This window comes from Nerophis lumbriciformis, linkage group LG24, assembly GCF_033978685.3.
Source record: "Nerophis lumbriciformis linkage group LG24, RoL_Nlum_v2.1, whole genome shotgun sequence".
In the NCBI taxonomy this organism is placed as follows: Eukaryota; Metazoa; Chordata; class Actinopteri; order Syngnathiformes; family Syngnathidae; genus Nerophis; species Nerophis lumbriciformis.
In genome coordinates, this window is record NC_084571.2 from 16622501 (window position 1) to 16641812 (window position 19312).

Here is a 19312-nt window from a genome sequence, read left to right on the forward strand (position 1 = left end):
ATGGTGTCAAAAAACAAGTGAAGCTGTTAACTCAATGACGACAACCTTCTTCTTTTTGTGCGTATACTTTACTGAATCTAAGTTCAGGGAACACAATAACAAACCGGCCACTGCCGTTCACATCACCGACTTCCCTCCGGAGCCCGCGCATAGAGCAATGCATGCTGGGCGTTACCGTAAATACACTAAAAGAGTGTACCATAATAATGTGCAATGCAAAAACAGAACATTTACAATCTCCCACCTTTTTTTTTCTTTTTGTTTTTTTGAACACAAAAATCACAGTCTATTATTAATGTCCATAAGTATGAAAATGTAAGAACATGGTGACCAACAAAAAAAACTGTCCACAAAAGAATAGTCTCTATTGCAGTTTCCACTCTCCAACACTGAGTGCCTTTAGGAGCTGAAGTGCGGATGCACCTCGTTTTGTCAAACAGTCAGCTAGCTGCTCTCCTGTAGGTGCCCAGAGAATCTGTTGGATTCTTTTACTTTGAAGAAGTTCTTTGATGCCACTTATTTCAAGGCGGAGCCTTTTCTCTGTCACTGACTTAGTAGACTTGATGGCGTCTGCAAGGGAGTGATTATCAGTGATACACACTATTGGTAAGACATGTTGTGATACATTCCCTGTGGTAAGTTCTGCATGAAGGTCAGATAAAGAAATGGCACTGTCAACAGCATCTGCAAGGGCAAGAGTTTCTCCAGCAAGAGTGCTCCGTACGACTCTCATCTTTTTTGACTGCCAATACACAGGTGAGAATCTTCCTTCCTCACCCATCAGCAGAATGAGATGTCCCCCTTGAGTGCCTCCATCTATAAGGTTTCCCAGCGAGGCGTCGCAGAACACTACTAGCTTTAGAGAACTGTCTTTTCCCAGGTTCTGAAACTTCAGTGTCACCTGTTCTGATTTCAATTTTTTCACCACCTTGTTTGAGTCATGTAAAGTCTGCACAGTAGCATGTTTTATGTTAGCTGCAAGGACACATGTATCAAACATAATATCCGGTCTACTTTGTCTGGCAACCCACAGAAGTTGACCTATTTTTGATCTCAGGTCATCAATTTCACTTTCAGTCAAAAGAGCATCCCGTCTCATGGCTCTGGAGATGTCTATGTGAATTGGCTGGAGATTCTGTATGTAATTGTCTTGATGCATACATGTTACTCCATTTGCAGTGACGTACTCCATGCCTACATAGCGAAAACTGTCATGTTCTTCTCTGCCCACTTGAAAGGTAGATTGCAGGTGAGGGATTACGGTTGTTGTGAAAATCTGTGAACCACCCCAGATGAAATCATCAACATGACAAGCAAGCACCCCAGACACATTAAAATCTTTATCCAACCAATAAAATATAGCAGGGTCAATTTGTGACATATTTCCTCCAGTTTGCAACATTGTTTCTTTAACCCTATTGTACCAGTACAGTGATGCATCATTTAGTCCATAAACACATTTGTTTAGCTTCCATAGAGTTCCCGCACTCTTAGCTTCAGGTGGTGGACGAACATAGATGTCTCGGGATAACTAATTTCCTTGAAGGAATGCTGACTTTATGTCCATAGAGTGGGGTGTCCATCGGTTTTGACATATCACAGACATGAGTAGTCTAAGAGACACTGAGGCACATGTTGGCGAGTCTTTTGGGAGATCTTTTGTGTTTAGCTCTTCAAATCCTCTCGCCACTAGCCTTGCTTTTGGAACTATGCCGTCTGGTGTGTCTTTGAGTGTACACACCCATCTTGTGGAAATGCATTTTTGTCAAATGTTTTTTACTTCATCAAACACATTGTGTTTCTCCCAGTTACTGATTTCAGTAAGTTTAGCTGATTCAAATGACACATCCTTTGTAACAAGTACATCCTCGTGATCAGATGGCTGTTCCACCCTGTCCGATGACTGAATCTGCAGTGTGTCAACCTGTGAAAGGTCAGCTGACCTTGTTGTGCCAGTGAGGTTAACTGGCTCAGTGTACTCCAGATTGTACCAGTCCTTGTTTTCCAGTTGCCTTTCCCGCTCGACCTAGCACTTTTGCTGTGTGTGAAATTCCAGTGTCTCTTTCCACATACTTTATGAATTGTCCTGCCTTTAGATTCATACTACGGTCTGTTCTTATGATAGGAGGTTGTCTGTCGGATGGATCATTATCATGCTCATTGCCGTCTCTGTCATTATTTGAGCTCCCTGCCGCATTCTCTGTGTCAGGCACACTGTCTACATCACTAGATACAGTATCGGGTAGATCTTCAACATGTTCAATGTCACATTCTGCTGCATTAAGTTCTGTCTGGCTTTCTTGTCTGTCACGAGACGTGTCAGTGTAGTGATCTGTGGCCTTGCGCAGTCTACAGCGATGCACCCGGACATAAGAGCCTCCATGTCTAACAAATATTACCACCCCGTCTCGTCCAATTACCACCCCAGGGCCTTTCCATTCATTGCAGTCCATTCTTTTGTAGTACACTTTATCTCCAGTTTCGTAGTATTCATCTGTGCTGCGAAGCTGTGTGCGCAGAGCTCTCCTGATTCTCTCAGAGCACTCTGCCTCAGTAAACGCTGTCCTTGCTGCATGTAATGCTGAAATGTGTTGTCCTACCCATTTACTCATGGTAGTGCCCTCCAGGGCAGGCAGTTTATCAACCAGCACAGAAGGTAGGTTCGGGTTTTGTCCAAACACCAGCTGGTATGGACTAAATCCAAGCACATTGTGCATTGTATTCTTTGCCATCAAGGCCCAATCTAGGGCTGCTTTCCAGTCACAAACACTGCTTTTCTTCACTTTTAACAGGATCTCTGTAAGGGTCTGGTTATGTCTTTCCATCAATCCATTACTCCATGGACTGTAGGCAGCAGTGGTTTTCACTTCAATATTAAAGTTCTCAGCCATGTCTCTCATTTCCTCATTATTGAATTCACCTCCATTGTCACAAATTTTTTTAGATGGGGCTCCATGAACACTCACCCAGGAATGAATAAAGTGCCTCACAATTTCACTGGATTTTTTTGTGGTAACAATGCTACCAGCACTGAACCTGGTGAAGTGATCAATCATGTGGAGGTACCACACATTTGGTTCTAGCTCGTGTAGATCTAATGCCACAGTTTCATTGTATGTTGAAGCCATTGGTAGATCAACTGATGGCTTTGGTTTGGGCTTGTTGTACTTGAGACATGTTTCACAGCTGCTTACGATGTCCTTCAGAATAGTAACACTCTCATCATCATTACTTCCAGCACTAATTAATAATTTTTTTAGTTTATCAACTGAGGCATGTCCAAACTGCTTGTGAAGTTTCACCAATACTTTGTGTTTTTCATCTTTACTCATGCCATCTCTTATGGCCAGAACCTCATCAGTTTGGGGTTCATTCTCACGGGTAGCTGTGCAATCTCTGTCCACTATGTTTACACAGTAGTGTCCTGAGGATGTAATCTCAAGAGGCACTGGTTTCTGAAACATTGTGGCTTTATCATTCTCGATGTCAAGCACTGCTTTTGCCCTCTTAAGTGACGTTTTACTTAGTAATAAAGGAATGTTTACTGAGACCACCTCAGTCTCTATGTGGCACCTGGTTTGTCCTATTTTAGCTGGGACTTTTACTTTTTTTATGGAATGAACAACTTGTCCATCACCAAACTTAAAAGCTCTTCTACTCTGTGTATTTTCCATTTTTTTCTTGTCACTCTCCTTTAGTGTATGGATGTAATTCTCCAGCCATTTTTCACCACAGACTGTTCTGGTTCATGCAGTGTCAATTACAGCTGAACCTAAGGCTTCTACCATGAATATTTCAGCATCAGAAACTGACTCTTTGGAAAACAATGCAACATTGCACTCTTCAATTGCTTCTGTCTCTGCATTTTCCTCCGTCATTTTTACATGTTCAGCCTTATTTGGGCAGTCCTTAGCCCAGTGAAATGTACTCTGGCAAATAGCACACTTAGACCTCCTGCCGAACCTATCTAGTGGGTTTGAGCCAGTCAATGGCGCCCTCTTTTGGTCGGGTTGGGAACGAAATTTCCTTCCGTCTCTTTTCCTTTGATCCACATAAAAAGCAATATCTTCGCGCATGTGAATTCCCCCGCTGCATGTGGGCGGCTGCATGTTGTCTCCAAAAATCCTTTTTAAAGCTGACTTCATGCTTGCAAATGTAAGTGTTGAACAAGCTGTAAGCGCAAGCTGTTTATCTTTAACATCGAGACTGGCTGTATCCAACAACTTGAATGCCAAAACAGCGTCGGGAAGAACCATGTCAAATTTGCGCATTTTGTTGTACCTCTGCTCGAACTGAACGATGTAATCCACCATGGAAACTTCGTTTTCTCTCCGGATCTTGTCAAAGTCCGTGTATGCATCATAAGCTCTGTCCTTTTCTTCTTTTAAGAATACATTATCCAATGCCTTTACAAGGGTCTTCATCCCATCATCTTTGTTCAAATCATCCGCAGGTATTTCCAAAGCTGTATCTCTAGCTCTCCCCCTCAGTGATAGAGCAACAGCTAATGCTTGTTTCTCCTTATCGAGGTCGGTAACACGTATCCACATTTCCAATTCATTTTTCCAGCTTTCATAGGACTTCTTTTCTTCAAACGCAGGAGGGACTCTGTAGTTAGCGTTGTTAGACATCCTCTGCTACCATTTGTTAACTCAATGACGACAACCTTCTTCTTTTTGTGCGTATACTTTACTGAATCTAAGTTCAGGGAACACAATAACAAACCGGCCACTGCCGTTCACATCACCGACTTCCCTCCGGAGCCCGCGCATAGAGCAATGCATGCTGGGCGTTACCGTAAATACACTAAAAGAGTGTACCATAATAATGTGCAATGCAAAAACAGAACATTTACAAAGCACACAAATACAACACTCGCCGTCATTCCGGGTGGATTAACCAAAGAACTCCAACCGCTCGATATTGGTGTCAACAGGGCATTTAAAGCACGACTGCGAACGGCGTGGGAACAATGGATGACCGAAGGCGAACACACCTTCACTAAGGCAGGGAGACAGCGCCAGACGACATACGCCAACATCTGCCAGTGGATCGTAAATGCCTGGGCGGATATTTCGGTCACAACTGTGGTCCGAGCTTTCCGGAAGGCAATGACTTCGACGAGACGGAGCCGGCCATTTTGGATCCCGTATTCGCCCAACTTTTTAATTCAGACACCGAAGGAGAAGAATTCGAGGGATTTATGAATGAAGAATAACTTCAGAAAGTGAGCGTTATGTTTATTTTGTGTGTTGTGACATTAACGTTCAAGCAACATTAAGTTATTGATGTTATTGCTCTGCACTATTTTGAATTTTACTATGTTTGTGATTGCACATTTGCACATTACCGTACATTTTGGGAGTGAACGGAGTTGTTGGAACGCTGGTTTTTAATATATTATTAAAGTTTGAATGACCTATCTGACTGTTTTTTTGACATTCCCTTTAGCGCAGTTAGATGCGGCTTATAACACGGGGCGGCTTATAGGTGGACAAAGTTTTGAAATATGCCGTTCATTGAAGGCGCGGCTTATAACCCAGGGCGGCTTATGGTGCGGAAAATACGGTATTTAGAATGTGCCTTTAAAACATTAGCTGCAGGCTGCAAATGGCCTTCGGGCCACACTTGACACCCCTGCTATAGATAATAAAAAAATAAATGTGATAAGTCTATGGATAAAAAGCAGTGTGTTTATCATAACGCACAGTCAGTATCTCTGCTTCAGTAAACAATGACGGTGATGATGTCACTTGCTAACTTGTCAGCCACTTCTCCAAGAGACTCCCTTTGAACACTCCTCGCACATTAACACTTCAAAAGGCCCATATTTTCCCCGTTTGTTGACCTACACAGTATGTTTTTGGGGTGGAGGAGTCTGGTCGGGTGCTGGCTGGCTTGAAGCTAAAGCTAGCCTGTCTCCATCCTCAAACGATTTCAATGCAGCGGGAGATAAAAGTGAAGTAAGTTTCCATGGACTCTCAACGACTAAAACAAGTTATTTACTGGAAACATGGCACAGGATGAAGTTAAAAAGGTTGATTTTACACTCACCTTAAGTGTTTACCATCAAGTCTTTGTTTTGACAGCCCCTCGCGGTAAACTTATCCCAGTGCAAACTGAGGCAGTATTTGTCATTGATAAAACTTTCGGCGAATCTAAATTTACGACCAATAAAAACACTATAAACGGGGACGGAAATTTGACCAGGCAAATATAAACGAAACAAAACACCGGCGGAAAGCGCTAATAGATTAAAAAAAACAAACAAGCAAACAGGGACGTAAAAAAAAAATCCGTGTCCGGGCTTCCGGAATTGCGCGTCCTTTCCGATTTCAATGCGTAAAAAGACACAAAAAGTGCGTTAACGCCAACACTGATATTATTATGAATGTTACATATGTACTTAACGCATGTATAGACAACTTTGCTGGAGGTGTTTGGGTGTTTTTTAAGCACTTTAATAGGCAGAATAGAGCGACTCCTATTGACGCCTTTGTTAGCTGACTTTTGCTAATGTTTATTAACGAGTTAGAATGCATTTAAAAAAAAGGAAAATGCGTGTTCTTGTCTTTTATTAGTATTGCAAATGATACAAATTCCAAAAACAGAGCGGTTGCCCTTCAGCATTTGTCAACTGTGTTTATGATAGCAGGGTAACGTCGGTTATAAAAACAAATAAAAACATTAAGAGGAACAATCACAGTGTTGGCATTAACGGACTTTTACGCATTGAAATCAGAAAAGGACGCGAAATTCCGGACGTCCGTGCGTCCCCCCGGACACGGATTTTATACATATTTTTCCCTCACACCGATTACCGCCGGTCATTTGTTTTGTTTATATTTGCCGGGTCAAATTATTATTTATGCATTTTTTGGTGGACTTCAAAGTAAGGTCCTCAACACCAACCAACAGAGAGGGGTTCTGACCACGGACCGCACGCAGGACCCACCCCTCACTGTGACAACAGCAGAGGTACGTACAGTTCTGAGGAGAACAAACCCACGGAAGGCAGCCGGCCCAGACAACATCCCTGGCCAGGCCCTCAGGGTCTGTTCATCAGAGCTGGCTGACGTACTTGCTGACATATACAACTTGTCACTAGCACAAGCTGTTGTGCCCACCTGCTTCAAGACCACTGCCAAAGAAAAACACTGTGACCTGTCTGAATGACTATCGCCCTGTTGCACTCACCCCAATAGTGATGAAGTGCTTCGAGAGGATAGTCATGTCACATATCAAGAAGACCATCCCAGACACACTGGACCCTCTTACAGTTTGCCTACCGGCAGAACCGGTCCACTGAGGATGCAGTCAACACCATCATCCACACCACCCTCACCCACTTAGAGGGCAAGGACACCTATGCCAGGCTATTATTCATCGACTACAGCTCTGCTTTTAACACGGTCATCCCACAAAAACTCACTGCTAAACTCCTCACTGTTGGTCTGACATCGGCTCTCAGTGACTGGGTCCTGAACTTTCTCACAAACCGGCCCCAGTCAGTCAGAGTCGGCAACCAGACATCAGGCACAAAGGTTCTAAGCACAGGGACCCCCCCAAGGCTGCGTGCTGATCCCCCTATTGTAAACCCTCTTCACACACAACTGTGTGGCCTCCCAGAACAACACCAGTATCATCAAGTTTGCAGATGATACTACGGTCGTCGGACTGATCACCGGGGGAGCTGAGGCAGCGTACAGAAGGGAGGTAGCGGAACTGGTGGCCTGGTGTCAGGATAATAATCTCTCCTTGAACACAGACAAGACCAAGGAGATTATTATTGACCCACGGAGAAGGAGTGCACAGTACACACCTCTGTATATAGGGGGGACAGAGGTGGACAAGGTGAAAACCTTTAAATTCCTTGGGACCCACATCAGCGAGGACCTCACCTGGGATCACAACACCCAACAAACAATAAAGAAAGCCCAGCAGCGACTGTAATTCCTAAGAAGGCTGAGAAAATTTGGCATGCCACCCAAAATTCTCAGCAACTTCTATAGAAGTACAGTTGAGAGTGTCCTTACCAGCTCAATCACGGTCTCGTATGGAAACTGCACTGCTAAGGACAGGAAGGCACTCTAGCGAGTGATTAAAACTGCTCAGTACATATCAGGAGCAGCCTTCCTCTCACTACAGGACATGTACTCTACCAGGGCCACCAGGAGAGCACACAACATCATAAAGGACAGTACACACCCCCAGCACAGTCTCTTCAGCCTCCTACCATCAGGCAGACGATACAGGAGCCTGAAATCCAGGACTACGAGACTGACAAACAGTTTCTACCCACAGGCCATCTGGCTTGTGAATGTTAACTTGTGAATGCTAGCTACCCCCCCTCCCCGTTTTACTTTTTATCTTTTTGAACAAAAGACAGCTACCAAGACCACCCCCAAACTGTGAACCATCACTGTAGACACTTTTCACCTTTGATCATTAAAGACAGTTTTAACTGCTACTGTGACCCAAAGTCACCTCCATATTTATACTGTTGACTGTCAATCAGAATGTGTAATAATGTTATGTTACTTACTGTGCCTTGTATATAAATTGTTGTTTTTATTTTTATTTTAGCTAAGTACCGTGTGACTTGTTGAAGGGTGGACTAGCAAAGTGAGATTTTCATTGTACTTCAAACTGTCTGTTTAACTGTGCATTTGACAATAAACAATCTTGAATCTTGAATCTAATGCACTTTCCGGCACAATTTCTTAAAATTTTTGATTGGCCGTTTTATTGATCGCAAATACTGCGTTTGCGGTATTAGGACTCCCGCATGTTATTGTTTTGGTCATGGCGAGCAATAAACCCAAGAAGTGAAGCTTCAATGAAAAGTGGCTTTTCAGCAAATGGCTGAGTTATGACGATGGAAAGATGTTTTGCACGCCATGTAAACGGGCTAATAAAAAGAACACTTTTACGAGTGGGCGCACTGATGTTCGAAGATCCAGCCTCACCAGGCACCAAGAAACACCCTCCTATTTGGCTCCCTACAGTTCCGCTCTTTGGTCGGAATGACGAGGCCGTCGATTTGCTCCAAGTCTTTATTGATGTTTTCCACAAAGCCAAGCGGACATCCACCATGCTGGTAACACTCCTGAACATGCTAGCACTCCCTCTCCTAACTTGCCCACTCACTTACACACCTCACATACTCCATCCATCCATTTTCTACCGCTTATTCCCTTCGGGGTCGTGGGGGTCGCTGGAGCCTATCTTAGCTACAATCGGGCGGAAGGCGGGGTACACCTTGGACAAGTCCCCACCTCATCGCAGGGCCAGCACAGATAGACAACATTCACACTCACATTCACACACTAGGGCCAATTTAGTGTTGCCAATCAACCTATCCCCAGGTGCATGTCTTTGGAGGTGGGAGGAAGCCGGATTACCCGGAGGGAACCCACGCAGTCACGGGGAGAACATGCAAACTCCACACAGAAAGATCCCGAGCCCGGGATTGAACCCAGGACTACTCAGGACCTTCGTATTGTGAGGCAGACGCACTAACCCCTCTTCCACCGTGCTGCCTCACATACTGCCATTCTTAAAGGGGAACACAGCTTATGGCAATCACCAAGCCAGAGATGACATGCTAGAGTGCCACTCTAATAAATGACATTGAAACTAACTCGCAAAATGCAAAGTTTGTTGGCATTATTTGCCATGAAAGTGTAGATGTGGCACTTTTTAAAAGGACTGATGATCTACATACAGGTGAGAATAAAAATGACATTTGCCATATGCATGTATGCCCTGGCACACCATTATCATCATTTCATGACCCAAGCAAAATATTTTTTATCAATCAATCAATGTTTATTTATATAGCCCTAAATCACAAGTGTCTCAAAGGGCTGCACAAGCCACAACGACATCCTCGGTACAAAGCCCACATAAGGGCAAGGAAAAACTCACCCCAGTGGGACGTCGATGTGAATGACTATGAGAAACCTTGGAGAGGACCGCAGAAATAAATACACCTACAACTTATTAAATAAAATGTTTAAATAAATGTTTATGGCAACCTTTTTCCAAAACACAATATAGATAGTAAGATGAAGTGAAGTGAATTATATTTATATAGCGCTTTTCTCTAGTGACTCAACACGCTTTACATAATGAAACCCAATATGTAAGTTACATTCAAACCAGTGTGGGTGGCAAAGTGTCTTGCCCGAGGACACAGCGGCAGTGGCTAGGATGGCGGAAGCGGGGTTTGAACCTGGAACACTGAAGTTGCTGGCACGGCCATATATTTATCATTTGTTTTCAAAAACGCTTACAAAAAAGTGGGACCCCATTTTTATGACTTGATGGGGTCCCCGGGACTCCATTTTGAAAATTTCGAGCGCCAACACTGAGTGTGTAACAATAAAGTGTGTAACAGTCAAGTGTGTAACAATATGTAACAGTAAAGTGTGTAACAATATGTAACAATGAGACATGCTAGCTGTTAGCTTCAAGCTAACCAGCACCCGACCAGACTCCTTCACCCCCAAAACATACTTTGTAGGTCAACAAACAGGGCAAACATGTGCCTTTTGAAGTCTTAATGTGCGAGTGTTGAAAAGGAGTCTTTTGGAGAAGTGGCTGACAAGTTAGCAAGTGTCGCTTGCGTGGCTCACAGTGACATCATCACCGTCATTGTTTACTGAAGCAGATATGCTGACTGTGCGTTATGATAAACACCGTGCTTTTTAACCATAGACTTATCACATTTAATTTTTTATTATCTATAGCAGGGGTGTCAAATGTGTGGCCCTAAGGCCATTTGCAGCCTGCAGCTAATTTTTTAAAGGCACATTCTAAAAATACTATTAAAATAAACAAAAACATAACAAAAGTGGAATAAAAAAGCTTACAGGTGAAATGTTATTTAGAAAAAGTTGCAATGTTGACTAATAAAAAAAAAAGCTGTTTTTTTTCTATAAAACTGTCATTGTTCAAAACATAATATTGAATCAAAATCAATGTTTTTATGAATTATTGACCTATCCAAGACTCCCATTACTTCACATCAATTATTCCACTTTGAAAAATATATTTTGTGGAAGATTTTGCATATTTTGTATGTTTGCCATAAAAAAAAAGTTTTCTTTGGAAAAAAAGGGCAGAAAACAAACAAAAAAACAACATAAAAACTTAGAATTGAGGAATAGATGTGAAGTTGATGTAGACTCTAGAGATTTAAATAAGTAATGTATGTATGCCCTGGCACACCATTATCATCATTTCATGACCAAAGCAAAAAACTTGTTACACTTTTATACTGAAATAAATACACCTACAACCTATTAAATACCAATATAGAAAAAGTACCGGCAGCGGTAAAGTTGAAATCCATGAAGGAAAGAAGAAAGTGAATGAATGAATACATTTACATATGCATAAACATTTGTTTTATTTTGTATAATTGTTTTTATGAATGAGACGTGGCGTGGCGCAGTGGAAGAATGGCCGTGCGCGACCCGAGGGTCCATGGTTCAATCCCCACCTAGTACCAACCTCGTCATGTCCGTTGTGTCCTGAGCAAGACACTTCACCCTTGCTCCTGATGGGTGCTGGTTAGCGCCTTGCATGGCAGCTCGCTCCATCAGTGTGTGAATGTGTGTGTGAATGGGTAAATGTGGAAGTAGTGTCAAAGCGCTTTGAGTACCTTGAAGGTAGAAAAGCGCTATACAAGTACAACCCATTTATCATTTATTTAAGTAACGTTTATGACAACCTTTTTCCAAAACACAATATAGAATGTGAGATATAACAGCATTATGCATACATTTATCATTTGTTTTCAAAAACGCTTACAAAAAAGTGGAACCCCAAACATTTACTCTGGGACCCCATTTTTATGACCTGATGGGGTCCCTGAAAATTCCTAGCTGATTCAACATAGTTTGCATGATACGTCATAACAAATAATGCATCATTTAAAAATGGGCTATTTGTTTGCATCTGGCTATAAGCTAGTTTGATAACTTTCTCCTCATTTGCAACCACCGTCGGCCATAACGCTCTGCCAGGGAACGACGCCATTGATGGACCTAATTAAAGTCACATTCTTCTTGATTAAAAAAACGCTTCAGATGCTACTAGGGACGATATTCGAAACTGGTTCACCCGATTGTTCGATAAGAAAATAACCGATTCCATGGATTCGAATTACTTTTTGAGAACCGGTTCCCGTTATCGAAACCACTATACCGTATTTTCGCGACCATAGGGCGCACAGTATTAAAAGGCTCTGTGTCAGTTACGGGTGCTATTTCTGTATTTAACGCATAAATAAAACGCAGCGTATTTTTGGGCGCAGGCATGGTTAAACATACGCTAGCTTAAAACATACGCTAGCATGCATGGACGCTGTTTTAAAAAGGCAGCAGGAGCAAAGCTGAGTTGGGTTGTACTTTATTGAAGTATTTATCAATGTACTCACATTATTTTTTAATCAATCCTCATGCACAAATCCATCAAAGTCCTCATCTTCTGTGTCCGAAATGAACAGCTGGACAAGTTCTCCATCAAACACGCCAGATTCCCTCTCCTCATTTTCAAAAAGTCAGTGTCGTTGTCCATTAGCATAGCAAGCTAGCACAACAGTAGAAGCCGACTTCTCTTTCCCCGTTGTGTGTATGGATTCTCTACCGTGCTGGTCCCCTTCTTCACCACAGTGTGCTTCACCGGGATGTCGAAAGTGAGCGGCACCTCGTCCATGTTGGTGATGTGTTTGTCGGCATTTTTTAAAACTTACAACGTACATAGCAGCACCATATGCTCACTTGGGGCGTGCCTTTAGCATCCTCTCTCACCCGAAACCTTCACCCTATAACGGCCACATGCTGTCCTCAGTCACGTCCGCTTTTCCTCCATATAAACAGCGTGCCAGCCCAGTCACATAACATCTATGGCTTTTGGAACACACAACAACCTATCTGGATTCGATAAGGAATCGGCCCGATAAGAGGATTCGATAATGGTCTCGAATTCGATAATTTCTTAACGAACATCATCCCTAGAAGCTACAAAGGGGAACACAGTTGCGCGGGGGGGGGGCCTGGAGCCTATCCCAGCTGCATTCGGGTGGAAGGCGGGGTACACCCTGGACAAGTCACCACCTTATCACAGGGCCAACACAGATAAACAGACGACATTCACACTCACTTTCACACACTAGGGACCATTTAGTGTTGCCAATCAACCTATCCCCAGGTGCATGTCTTTGGAGGTGGGAGGAAGCCGGAGTACCCGGAGGGAACCCACGCAGTCACAGAGACAACCATATTGCTATAGTAATCAACTTATCCATCATTTTCTATTTTATTGACGCCACCTTCATTATTTGCTACGAGTTCTTTCTTGAATTCAATAGTGTTTCTCACCTTCTGGCACTTGCAACTTTCTTTGGTCCCATGGTGTATTTTTTGCAGTTGCACTTTGTTTGTGCTCTCCATTACACGGAAATATTCACTGATAAACGCACTAGTTTAAACGCCCTCGTAATGTCCAGTGTTATTATGTATCATTACTATGTACTGCTTTTATATTTCCAGTATTATGTATTATTACTTTGAACTGTTTTATATTATATATTTTTTCCTGTAAAGCGTCTTTGAGTACCCTGAAAAGCGCTATACCAAATAAAATGTATTATTATTATTATTATTAATTTGTATGACTTAATTGAATAAAATTAACTCTTTTTAATACTTACTCGACATCGTGGTTGAAATAGCGGCGACCTTTTCAAGTGAGCCTGAGAGGAAAGAAAGATTATTTTGATAGAAATATGATCAACTATGACTTGTTTCAGGCGACGAGGCCTGCTCAAAAACACGGAATACTGGGACCAGGAAAGTATCAATGACTACAAACATAAATGTTGAACATTTTAGCACGTTCAGAATAAAAAGTAGAAATGAGCTGAATGCAAGAATGGAGATGAAAAGTGAAACTAAAGAGAACTTACTGTCGCCTTTGTTCTCTGCAAGCAGTAGTATGTCGCTACTCTTCCGTCTTCTTGTTCTTCGTCTCTTTTCTTTCCTTTCCTTTCTCCTCCAACTTTACATAAGCACCACTATGCGGTTTAAGGTGGTTACTGCATGACTTACACTAAACATCGTCAATCGCTGTTTTTTCTTTACAAAGACTGAACATACTGAAAATAGTGAACATTTAGGTTAAAAAATAGTATTAATACGCAATTAATACAAATATAAATATATATTTTGCTACCACATAACTGCATTTGAACCACTTTGATGCAAACTCCACTTCAGAGGGTGGCGCTAATGTGAATCAAAACAACACGAACATGAAGACGAAGAAGAAGAAGATGAGGCGGGAGAGAAGGAGGAGGCGAACTATGATCTCGCGAGATTATCGATTGTGTTGATCTCGTCTCATCGTGTTATCAACGGAGCATCCCGACCATAAATATCATCAATATCCTCAATATCAGGTATTATATTCTATTTGTCTCTCAATATCAGGTATTGTATTCTATTTTTCTCTCTTGCTTGTTTCATGAAGAAGCATATTCAAGCTTATTACAATGTACATTATTGTCAACATTAGCTCGGTATTTGTGTGTTCTTTGTTTGATGTCCGCTTGGTGTGCAGGCAGATTTATGTTGGACAAAAGACATATATAGATAATATATAAAAGACATATATAGATAATATATAAAAGGCATATATAGATAATATATAAAATACATATATAGCGATGAGGGGGCGACTTGTCCAGGGTGTACCCCGCCTTCCGCCCGATTGTAGCTGAGATAGGCTCCAGCGACCCCAAAGGGAGTAAGCGGTAGAAAATGGATGGATGGATATATAGATAATATATAAGAGACATATATAGATAAAATATAAAATACGTATATAGATAATATATACAATACATATATAGATAATATATAAAAGACATATATAGATAATATATACAATATATATAGATAATATATACAATACATATATAGATAATATATACAAGGCATATATAGATAATATATCAAATACGTATACAGATAATATATAAAAGACATATATAGATAATATATAAAATAAAAGACATATATAGATAATATATAAAAGACATATACAGATAATATATAAAAGACATATATAGATAATATATAAAATATATATATAGATAATATATAAAAGACATTTTTAGATACTATATAAAATACATATATAGATAATATATAAAAGACATATATAGATAATATATACAATACATATATAGATAATATATAAAATACATATATAGGTAATATATACTATATATATAGATAATATATACAATATATCTATATATATATAATATATACAAGGCATATATAGACAATATATAAAATACAAATATAGATAATATATAAAAGACATATATAGATAATATATAAAAGACATATATAGATAATATATAAAATACATACATAGGTAATATACAATAGTCATATATAGATAATATATACAATACATATATAGATAATATATAAAATACATATATATAATATATAAAAGGTATATATAGAATAGATAATATATACAAGACATATATAATTATAAATACATATATATAATGTATAAAATACATATATAGATAATATATACAATTTAAAGTTTTAAAGTACCAATGATTGTCACACACACTAGGTGTGGCGAAATACATATATAGTTAATATACAAAAGACATATATAAGTATATCAACCATACTGGATATGAAGCATATCAGATATAACTCATGTCGGCATTTTTCACAACATGAACGCTGCTCATTGCAATGTGTGCAATGTGAAATAATATGAAATAATATGCAATTTAAGATGACTCAACCATTTTTCAGGTCAGTAAATTCATGAAATATAATTATGAAGGTTAAAATGTTACAATCCCTACCACAAATTACTTTAATTGATTTCATTTAACATACTAACTCAAATAATGCATGTGTATGTACACATCATATACAGTCTGGACACACTTTAAATTTTATTTTTTTTATTTTTAAATGATGTAATTGTCATTATTTTTTAATAATCCATTATTTTAATTTGAAATATATTATTGTGTATACATTTTATATTAGTAACATAATACTAATGTAATTAAAGTTGCATGTATATTCAGAGGTGGGTAGAGTAGCCAGAAATTGTACTCAAGTAAGAGTACTGTTACTTTACAGATGTATCACTTAAGTAAAACTAAGGAGTAATCACCCAAATATTTACTCGCGTAAAAGTAAAAAGTATGTTGTGAAAAAACTACTCAAGTACTGAGTAACTGATGAGTAACCTGTTCATTTAATGATGACGGCAACAAATAATGCACAAAAACATAAAATGAGCAAATTCAGAGCCAGGAATATCTCTTAAGCAACTAAAACAATAATATATATTAAATAATAATACATTAAAATAAAAAAAGTTAAGGCAAATTGAGCCACAAAAACTTAACAGCACCATAAACTCAGTAGGCAGAGATTACAAAGGAAAATAACAAGTTAGCCTTTACGCAAACCATAAACTGATAGGTGTGGGCTGCACCTGGGAACACACTGTGAACTTCTGATTGGTGTTTGTATGCATGCATGAGTGTGTGTGTGTGTGTGTGTGTGTGTGTGTGCGTGTGTGTGTGTGTGTGTGTGTGTGTGTGTGTGTGTGTGTGTGTGTGTGTGTGTGTGTGTGACTGTGTGTGTGTGTGTGTGTGTGTGTGTGTGTGTGTGTGTGTGTGTGTGTGTGTGTGTGTGTGTGTCTGTCTGTCTGTTTATGAGGCTGCAGTGCGTTAATAAATGTCCCCACACGATGTACATTTGACAGTGATTCATAGCAGGGAGGCTAACATCAGCCAAAATATCTACTAACGTTACTTACCGCGATACGCTTCCTCAAATTTGACATTGAGTTCATGTAAGCTGAAATGTCCATTTGTTTGGGGAGACACATGACAACGCATTACATAACTGTTTTTTTGATTGTCTGAAGCGTGAACATCGATTTTATCTGAGGCCAGGGGTGTTTGTGTTTGTTGTTGTCTCTGCCATTGTTTTTGTTGTTTGCTGCTGAAACTTTATATGCAGTTAATCATGTGACCGCCTGGCTCTGTTTGATTGGTGAAACGGAGTCAAAAGTCACCAGTGACTGCATTTGATTGGTGAAACGCAGGCATGCGATATATCCTACTTTGAAGGTCTGTCTGACAAACCAAAACAAACAAAGCGTGCATTAACAGATCGATAAAAATCAGTAGCGAGTAGCGAGCTGAATGTAGATAAATGGAGCGGAGTAAAAGTAGCGTTTCTTCTCTATAAATATACTCAAGTAAAAGTAAAAGTATGTTGCATTAAAACTACTCTTAGAAGTACAATTTATCCCAAAAGTTATTCAAGTAGATGTAACGGAATAAATGTAGTGCGTTACTACCCACCTCTGTGTATATTACATGCGAATATATTTACACATTTTAGACACTCCCTTTACAATTTAAAATATAATTTAAGTTATACAACAACAAGTGCAGTGTGTGTATGAATATTTATTTATAGAATAGAATAGAAAGTACTTTATTGATCCCTGGGGGAAATTCAGCACCACAGTTTGCTCACAATAGACAATAAATATATACATATATATGTATATATATATATATATATATATATATTAGGGGTGTAACGGTACACAAAAATTTTGGTTCGGTACGTACCTCGGTTTAGAGGTCACGGTTCGGTTCATTTTTGGTACAGTAAGAAAACAACAAAATATAAATTTTTGGGTTATTTATTTACCAAATTTGCAAAATCTTCCACCAAAAATATTTTTCTTAGTGGAATATTTGATGTGAAGCAATCGGAACCTTGGATAGGTCAATAATTCATAATAACATTGATTTTGATTCAATATTATGTTTTGAGCAATGACTGTTTGAAAGAAAAAAAAACAGCTTTGTTTTGTTAGTCAACATTGGAACTTTTTCTAAATTACATTTAACCTTTAAGCTTTTTTATTTCACTTTTGTTATATTTTTGTTTATTTTAATAGTATTTTTAGAATGTGCCGTAGGCCTTTAAAACATTAGCTGTGGGCAGAGGTGGGTAGTAACGCGCTACATTTACTCCGTTACATCTACTTGAGTAACTTTTGGGATAAATTGTACTTCTAAGAGTAGTTTTAATGCAACTTACTTTTACTTTTACTTGAGTATATTTATAGAGAAGAAACGCTACTTTTACTCCGCTACTTTTATCTACATTCAGCTCGCTACTCGCTACTAATTTTTATCGATCTGTTAATGCACGCTTTGTTTGTTTTGGTCTGTCAGACAGACCTTCAAAGTGCCTGCGTTACTGGTGACGTTTCACTCCGTTCCACCAATAAAATGCAGTCACTAGTGACGTTTGACTCCGTTCCACCAATCAGATGCAGTCACTGGTGACGTTGGACCAATCAAACAGAGCCAGTCGGTCACATGACCTGACTTAAACAAGTTGAAAAACTTATTGGGGTGTTACCATTTAGTGGTCAATTGTACGGAATATGTACTGTACTGTGCAATGTACTAATACAAGTTTCAATCAATCAATCAAAAGTGTGAAGGAAAAAAGACACTTTTTTATTTCAAACGTACATCCCGTCACAAGCCTAAAGACTGACTGCACAGTTCCTGTCTTCACAATAAAAGTGCCGCTCCATCGCGCCTGCGCTTTCAAAATAAGAGTCTCCGAAAGCCAGCGCAAACAAGCTAGCAAGCTACGGAGTTTGCCGCCAATGTATTTCTTGTAAAGTGTATAAAAACGAATATGGAAGCTGGACAGATAAGATGCCAAAAACCAACCACTTTCATGTGGTATTAGACAGAAAGGAGGAACTTTTTTTCTCCTCCATTTGAAAACGTGGACGCTATCAGCACTACTGTCTGATTACAGTCAATGCAAGTCATCAGAATCAGGTAATACACCAACTTATATTCTTGTCTTCATGAAAGAAAGGAATCTATATGTGTTAAACATGCATGTATATTCATTAAAACACCTTTAACATGTAAACAAAAACGGCAAAATAAATAAATATAAATTATATACTGTATATATATATGTGTGTGTATATATATATATATATATATATATATATATAAATGTGTGTATATATATATATATATATATATATATATATATATATATATATATATATATATATATATATATATATATATATATATACATATATGTGTGTGTATATATATATATGTGTGTATGTGTATGTTTATATATATATATATATATATATATATATATGTATA

The 19312-nt window shown here is 39.3% G+C and overlaps 2 protein-coding genes across 8 annotated transcripts in view; one reads left to right on the top strand and one right to left on the bottom strand.

The window, feature by feature from the left end:
• The window catches only part of smarce1 (SWI/SNF related BAF chromatin remodeling complex subunit E1), a 51802-nt gene extending 37702 nt beyond the window's left edge, over nucleotides 1–14100 (bottom strand). For 2 of the 3 annotated variants that reach the window (XM_061981679.2, XM_061981677.2), the window contains exons 1-2: nucleotides 13979–14099; nucleotides 13724–13765 (exon numbers count right to left, since the gene is read on the bottom strand). In XM_061981679.2, coding sequence (XP_061837663.1) covers nucleotides 13724–13730 — 7 coding nt within the window. In that variant the 5' untranslated portion in view covers nucleotides 13731–13765; nucleotides 13979–14099. Of the gene's footprint in view, nucleotides 1–13723; nucleotides 13766–13978 lie in introns of all 3 variants that reach the window. The other variant, XM_061981678.2, reaches the window with a different exon arrangement.
• Nucleotides 14101–14363: 263 nt separating this feature from the next.
• The window catches only part of LOC133620303 (MAGUK p55 subfamily member 2-like), a 51636-nt gene continuing 46687 nt past the window's right edge, over nucleotides 14364–19312 (top strand). For 4 of the 5 annotated variants that reach the window (XM_072915971.1, XM_072915972.1, XM_072915973.1 and 1 more), the window contains exon 1: nucleotides 14364–14470. The gene's annotated coding sequence lies outside the window, so the exon portion shown is untranslated. The remainder of the gene's footprint in view (nucleotides 14471–19312) is intronic. The other variant, XM_061981688.2, reaches the window with a different exon arrangement.